General features: G+C 49.6%; 1 protein-coding gene across 1 annotated transcript; it reads left to right on the top strand.

Annotated features, from left to right (window-relative positions):
- Nucleotides 1-5,536: 5,536 nt before the first annotated feature.
- On the top strand, nt 5,537-7,557 carry LOC125547160 (F-box/FBD/LRR-repeat protein At1g13570-like; the record flags this gene model as incomplete). Its single annotated transcript, XM_048711151.1, has 3 exons — nt 5,537-6,475; nt 6,563-6,697; nt 6,859-7,557. Coding segments are annotated over 3 exons (1,494 nt in total), but the record flags the coding sequence as incomplete, so codon positions are not given.
- Between the last annotated feature and the right edge of the window lie 621 nt (nt 7,558-8,178).

The raw sequence follows: 8,178 nt of genomic DNA, 5'->3' as shown, positions 1-8,178 counted from the left end.
TTGATTAGGTTATGGTATCGCACTTCACCCTTAGCAAGCCGAAGATTATTCAACTTTCAAATAATTAGGTTATACTCCCTCCGTCCTAAAATAAATGAGTCAACTTTATACTAAAATCAGTATAGAGTTGAGTCATTTATTTTGAGACGAAGGGAGTACTACTAACATAATCCCACTTCCCACTGACTCTTTGAGCAAAGGAATCTTCACGGCCCGTAACCAAGGGTCCTGCTAACAGATTCTGAATTTCTGACTAATTGCATCAAGGCCTAGTTCTGGTGCCTCAATCTAAAACAATACAAAAATAATAATTAACCACCAGTTCGTTTAAATCATGGGTGTCTTCCTTTCAAATTCTCGTTCCATCAAGATGTCTTCTTGATGTTATTACACTTCTTGAGCTTAAGCGCTGAGTGGTGGAAAAGGGGTTTGTTAAGGGCATCTTCAAGGTGAACCCGCGAACGGCCTGCATCCGTCTGGACCGTGCTGTCCGGACCGTGGAAGCCATCCAATGCCGACATTTATCGGCCAGCAGGGTGCTTCGGATGTGATTTCTTCGTAAATTGGAGACAAAGTGAGGGGAGGTTTGTGGGAGTTTGAGCACCTGCAAACGTAGGACTATGACATCCCCGGCCCACCCAATCCTCCCTCCCGGTCCCACTTCCTTCCACTCCGCCCTTCTCTACCTTACATTGCATCAGCACCCTTTACCTCCGATGCCGTTGATGTACGTCTCCGGCCGTCACAGAGGCACTGCCGGACGTCTACTACCAGTAGCGACACGCTCGCTTGACGGTATGGCGGAGCTGCCCACCCTAGAGCCGTTTGTACTCAGGTACACTCCGCCCCTTGTCGATGACCTCCATGGCAGACGCCACTCCCAACAGGTGATCAGTCAAATGCCATTGACCTTAATTTCAAATGCTATGTCATTTTTTACAATACGAAGGATGTCGAGCAACTTGACCATGGAGGATGAGTTGTTGTGTGATACGTGGCTGGCTGTATCCGCGAGTTTATATGCAAAGCAGAGGGGAGCCCTTCTAGGAGCAAATGCATGAAAAATTTCACGCACGAAAGCACATTGCGTCATATGATATGTACATCATTTAACGTTGCAACTTTGATGAATATCGACCACTTTGTATGAATTTCGTCAGGTTAGTTAAAATTCAATTTGAAATGTATGTGGCTATAATTGAATGATGTCCTCCTGCAGCCGTGTCCGTGGACTAGTCCCCTGTCCACAGACATATACAGGAGGAAATTTGCGGGTTGCGTTGAAGATGCCCTGAGATCCCCATGCTGCAACCAATTGGCAAGTCGGTGCGGAAGGCAAGAAATGTCCTCTTGTGCCAGAATATTTTTCAATGGTGATTTGCAAAGTTAGTATTGAAAAACGTTTGCAAATTATTTTTCTGGAGCATCATTGAAAGTATGCTGAAACAATTTCGTTTTTTTAATGATCCAGATTTGATTCTTTGAGAAAAGCGGCTGTTTCACGAGCCAGGCGTACCTTTTTGAGAACCGCCCTCTAAGGCATTTATTCATTATTAAGACGGTTTACATCCGATTGCACTAGGGCAATCAATAAAGCAGGGAAAACATCAAAACTAGTTACATTCGAAATACTAGCCAAACTCTCTCTGGCGCACCAGTGAGCTACCTCATTGGCCTCTCTTCTAACAAAGTTTAGTTGCAACCCCTGAAAGTGTTGGAGATAGGATTTGATCTCGTTGATGATCGGGCTACCTGTCGACCTGCAATCCGTTGCCATATACTCGCTTATAACAGTTTTGCAGTCCGTCTCGACGGTCACCTGCGTCCAGCCCTTCTCCATAGCTAGACGCACAGCCTCCCTGACAGCTAGCAGTTCAGCGCAATAAGGATCAGTTACCCCAGGCAACTTGCGGCCTCCGGCTAGCTTCAGTTCTCCATCGTGGCCCCGAGCCACTAATCCGATCGCTGAAGAAGCCACACTCACATCCACCGCAGCGTCTGTATTGATTTTGCACCATCCTTCTTCCGGTGGCTTCCATCTCTCCTTCGTAGTACTCCTCCCCTCGCCAGCATCGGGTGGGATGTACAAAGCTTGGATAAGTTCCTTCACTAGGACCATCGATCTCCCGGGCTGATATTTGACTTCCTCATGGGTGTATTTGTTTCTACTTGACCAGATTGCCCACATGACTGAGATAATGACAGCTGCCCGGTCTCTCCCGATAAAGCTGGGATCAAGCAAGTCCCGCGACCACGTTGCTGGGTGTAGCCGTGGTAACTTGAGCTCGAAGAAACTTTCTGCCTCCCTCCAAAACAGTTTGGTGTGATCGCATGTAACCAAAGAGTGAAACAGCGACTCCTCCTGATTGCCGCACATTGGACAAGTGTGATCTTCCCCTATATGTCATCGGCATAACTCTTCCTTCGCCGGTAGGAATCCTTTCAGGACCCGCCACTAGAAAATTCGTATCTTGGGCTGCACCTTCAATCTCCATAGTGACTTCCATATCTCCTCCCCCTGGGAGGAGCTGCCCACCTGATTCAAATCATTTTCCCGGGCTTCCATCAACATTTTGTATGCTGAACGAACCGTGAAAATCCCCGACCTCTCATAGCCCCATGCCCAAAAATCAGGTAGAGGTACCCGCGGCCTTGGCATATTAAGGATGGCTATCGCATCCGGGGCAATGAAGGTTCTCTCAATAATCTCCTCATTCCAGTCACCATCATCCGTCATCAGATCGGACACAAGATGTATGGGATCACTTCCCATATTACACACAGGTTTGAAAGTGTTGCTCCCTTGTATCCAATTGTCATGCCAAACCTCCGTTGTAGTTCCATCACCAATTCTACGGATTAACCCCCTCTTGAGTACTTCCCTGCCGTTGATTATCGCCTTCCACGTAGTGGAGGCGCTAGCAGGACATCCCGCCTGCAAGAAATCTCCATCAGGGTAATACCTACCCTTCAGAACACGCGCGCATAGACTGTCCGGTCTATCCAGCAATCGCCACGCCTGCTTGGCGAGCATTGCATCATTAAACAGCTCCAAATCCCGGAAGCCCAAGCCTCCTTTGGACTTAGATACAACCATCTTCTCCCAAGATTGCCAGTGCATTCTTCTCTTATCAAGAGATTCATCCCACCAAAACTTCGACATCACTGTCGTAACTTTCTGGCATAAGCCTTTATTGAGCTTGAAACAAATCATAGAATAGGCCGGTAGGGCTTGAATCACCGCTTTGAGAAGAACCATCCTAGCCGCGATTGACATGAGCCTTTCGCAATAACCTTGCACTCTGGACCTTGCTTGTTCTTTCACATGCACAAAACTTCCCTCCGTTATCCGGCCTGCCGCCGTGGGCAAGCCTAAGTACTTCTCTGCAAGAGTTTCTCTATATATCTGCAAGTTGCTTCGGACCCCTGCCTTCGCCGACGCCCTTGTATTTGGGCTGGAAAAAACCGAGCTCTTGGCCTTGTTCACACATTGCCCCGAACCCAGGTGGCAGGCTTGAAGGATTTCATTCAACCTCTGTGCACTCCTTGAATCCGCCTTCATAAAAACTAAACAGTCATCAGCAAATAAAAGATGCGATATCCAAGGAGCTCTCAGTCCTGGTCGTATCCCTCTATCGACCCATCCCGCATCATAGTTCTTCAAAAAACATGAGAGTCCTTCCCCACATAACAGAAACAAATACGGGGAAACTGGATCACCTTGCCGTATACCTTTGGATGGCCGAAAAGAGGGCAGCAATTCTCCATTCATCTTCACTTGAAAAGTAGCAGAGTTGACACATCTCATAACTAGAGACACCCACTCCTCCGAGAAACCCAGCTGCAGCATGATTCCTTGGAGGTACTGCCACTCCACACGATCGTATGCCTTCATCATATCCAACTTCACCGCGCACCACCCTTGCTTAGTCCTCTTCCTCTTCATTGCATGGATACACTCAAAAGTTGTGATGGCATTGTCCGTAATCAACCGCCCTGGAACAAAAGCGCTTTGCTCCTCCGCGATGATCTCATCTAGGATCTCCCTCAACCTGCTAGCTAAAACCTTGGAACAGATTTTATAGATGACATTACAGAGGGAGATTGGTCTGTACTGTGTAATATTCCTTGGGTTCTTGACCTTTGGTATGAGTACTATTACAGTTTTGTTAGTAGCTTCCGGCATGTGCCCGCCGTTTAAAAAATTTAAAATTGAGCGGGTTACATCCTCCCTTATAAGTGACCAGTGGTGCTGATAGAAACCCGCATGAAAACCATCCGCTCCCGGCGCCTTCGCCGGTGCCATGGCGAACAATGCTTTCTCTACTTCATCCTCACAAAAAGGCCTATTCAGCCGGTCATTCATCTTATCCGTCACCATGCTTGGGACGTGGTGCAATACTTCATCCATAACCACCTCATCTTGAGCAGTATATAGCTGAGTATAGAAACTTTGTACCTCAGCTCTCACCTCATCCCTCGTATCCACAATTGTTCCATCCTGTTTCTCGAGCACCAGGATTTTATTTTGATGCTTCCTTCTTGATGCTTGAGCATGGAAGAATCCAGTATTCCGGTCACCTGCCTTTAGCCAGTCAGCTCTCGACCGTGCTCTCGCCATAATTTCCTCCTTCAACAAAAGATCGTTCAACTGCCTTGCTAACTCCTCCTTTCTGGACGAGCCGTGGTACAGCGAGTTTGCCTTTTCCTTCTCAAACTCCTTCCTCACTTTTTTCAACTTCCGCTTTATGTCCCCAAATTTCTTTTATTTCCAATCGGTGAGTTGGCCCTGCATGTTATATAAAGAGGAGTTGAGTTCCTCAAGTGTAAGAGCTCCCTTCTCCCATGCAGCCACCACCGTGGGCTCATATGACTCCTCCCGTCTCCAAGCTTCCTCGTAAACAAACCGGCGAGGACCGCTGTCCTCCCACTTCACCAGCTTCTTGATTTTGATGACTAGCATACAATGATCCGACTGTGGAGATGGTACGTGCCTCACTCCCGTATCTCCATACATCTGGATGAAGCCCGGGTCGGCTAGGTACCTATCCAAGCGCACTTTAACATTCGCCGCGTCTTCCTGGCGATTATCCCACGCGTACGGGATTTCGTTAAACCCCAAGTCCTGAAACTTGCATTCATCGATAGCCTCATGAAAACTTTGCATTTGCCATTCCGCTCTTTCATTGGCCCCGAAATATTCCATGTTATCTGTGATCTCATTAAAGTCCCCACCACACAGCCAAGGGACGTCGCTTTGACACCACACGGGCCAGGCGTACCTGATTCCGGCATTTGGCCCAACATCTAGCTAGCCACACCTCTGCGGCTCTGCCCACCACACCACTCCGGCTCCGTCATCACACCTGCCGCCAGCTCCCCTCCCCGAAACCCTCGCCGTCACCCCCACCCACCCCCCTCCTCCACCGGCGGCCATGGACGACTCGCATGTGATCCAGGGCATCTCCTGGAGCGACATGGTCGCGCACATGGAGCGCGGCGGCATGGACCGCGACATGGTGTATTTCGGCTATAACCTCATTCTCCACTACGTCTACAGCTACCTCCCCGACCCGCCCGTCTCCCCCGCCGCCACCCTCTCGCTCTCCGGCGCGCCTTCGTCCCCGACGGCGTCGACCGCATCAGCCGCCTCCCCGACGCGGTCCTCCGCAACATCGTCTCCTGCCTCCCCGCCAAGGACGCCGCGCGCACCGCCGCCCTCGCCTCGCGCTGGCGGCCCCTCTGGCGCTCGGCTCCTCTCACCCTCGCCGACAGCCACCTGCTTCCGGACGGCGGCGCGGGCGGCCAGCTCGTCATCGGCGCCGCCTCTCCCCGCGCCGTCACCGCCGCGGTGTCCCGCGTCCTCGCGGCGCACCCGGGCCCTTTCCGCTGCGTCCACCTCACCCGCACCACCATGGAGGAGCACCGTGGCGAGATGGCCCGCTGGCTCGACATCCTCGTCGCCAAGGGGGTCCAAGAGCTCGTCTTTGTCAACCGCCCTTTGCCGATAGACCTGCGCCTCCCCGCCACGATCTTCAACTGCGCCTCCCTCACCCGCCTCCACCTCGGCATCTGGAGGCTCCCGGACATCGCCGCCGTACCGCGCGCCGCCAGATTCCCCAATCTCAGGGAGCTCGGCCTCTATTGGAATTCCATGGAGGACCGTGATCTCGACTTCATGCTTGAAAGAAGCCCCGTCCTGGAGTCGCTCTTCATCTTGGGATTCCAGAGCGGATTACGCCTCCGCCTCGTCAACCAGAGCCTGCGGTGCATACAGCTCGGCTTTTCCTTCGCGGAGGACATCGACTTGGTGGATGCCCCTCGCCTGGAGAGGCTCTTTCAGTTCGCCGAGCTCACCGAGTCCCCCAAGATGAACAATGGCCGCCCCACCAGGAAACGCTCTTCTATGATCAAGATTGGCTCTGCTCCTAAACTGCGTGTGCTGGGATACCTTAAGCCAGGAGAGCAAGAGCTGGTAGATCCTACTTTAATTTGCATGTGTGGATGTGCCGTGTCAGTTAACAATGCAAATGTATGATCCGTGTCCCTGGGTGAATTTCAGGCTGGGAACAAGGAGAATATTGTCCCTAGTGTGCAGATTTTGGGCATAGAGGTGCAATTCGGTGTCCGCAATACTGTCAAGAAAGTTCCTGGCTTTCTCAGATGCTTCCCCAACCTGGAGACGCTCCATGTCCAGGTAAATTTGGTTAACTTTGAATGAGATACACTTGCTGCATTGGCAATTTTTGCAATATTAGTTAGTGCGTACATATGTAGCATGGTCAGAAATGTGAATTAGACTAATTATCTAATTAATTACTGGCCTGATCATAGAGTCCTGATCGATTTCATCTGCAGTCCCGCCCCATATCTGAAGAGTCCACTGGCAAGGTCAATGTCAAGTTCTGGCAGGAGGGCGGTCCCATCAAATGCATCCTGCAGAGCATCAAGAAGGTGTTCTTCTATGAGTTCCGAGGGTCGAGAAGCGAGGTTTCTTTCCTCAAGTTCGTCGTGGAGAAGGCTCGGGTGCTGGAGCAGATGGTGGTTGTGGTGGCCATAGAGTGTTTCTCCCTGGGGGATGATAATGTGAGGGTGAAGCTGAAGCCTCTAACCAGCGCAAAATGGAACAGCAAAGCTTGCGGACTCGAGCTCTTCAAGAGCCCGGTCACTGACGGTTCAGGTCCTGCTTACAACCACGAACTAGCTTCTGATTTTGAGTTTGCTGACCCTTTTGACCTCAAGTACTACAAAAGAGCAGAAAGGATCTCTGTAAGTTAATTGGTAGCGCCGCGCCGTGCCACTTGTTCAAGAAGACTGCTCTGGACTTTGTGTTGTGTAAGCAGCTGAAAAACCTACTTCTCTGGCAAGCTGTGATATGCTTTCTGCAGGCAGTGTATTACATGATGAGGATGTTTGTGTCAGATTAAGTCCTATTGTGTGGCTGGATGCTATGTTGTGGCTTGTTGTTTGTTTGTTATGTTGTTATCTATGAATACTGAAAGATGAGTTCAGTTGACAAGGCAGGAAGTTGCTGCTTCCAAATGCTTTTCTTTTCCAGCTTAAACTGTCACAAATCGTTTGCTGTAATTGCTCCACTATAGAATCTAAACTATTTACATGGAAGTGTGTGATAGAACTCTTCATGAGGCTATAAGCATGCAAGCTGCTCAACCTCTGGGCATTGCTCAGTTGCAATGCATCTGAAGTAGATTGAGATTTCATTCTGCTCCGTTGTGCTCTCTGTAGAATGCTTCTAAATTTTCTGGTTTGTCCAACTGCAATTTCTGGACTTGCTATGCATTAGGTTGGTCTCACCTTCATGCTTTGTTGCACACTGTTTGTTTGCCAAGACTGTTAGCTATGCATGGTGAAAGATCACTTCAGTTGTGCTGGCAAAGAAGACGCAGACACTGTGTTACAAATGGTTTGCTGTAACTGCTGTATCTGGACATTGCAACAAGCAGGACATATGGACATAGTTCAGTTGCAAATGAATCTGAACAAGATAGATATTGCGTTCTGCTTCGCCGTGATTGATCCCTTTCGTGCTTCTCCCTGTAGAATGCCTCTACATTTCAATGTATCAATCTGAATTCCAAAAAATAAACTTAAAAGAAAACCCTGTCATTCATTGACCTCTTCTTTCTCCAGCAGCGACACATCAAACTGCATCTTATA

This window comes from Triticum urartu, chromosome 3, assembly GCF_003073215.2.
Source record: "Triticum urartu cultivar G1812 chromosome 3, Tu2.1, whole genome shotgun sequence".
NCBI classification, from domain to species: Eukaryota; Viridiplantae; Streptophyta; class Magnoliopsida; order Poales; family Poaceae; genus Triticum; species Triticum urartu.
This window is presented reverse-complemented; position numbering and strand designations above follow the sequence as displayed.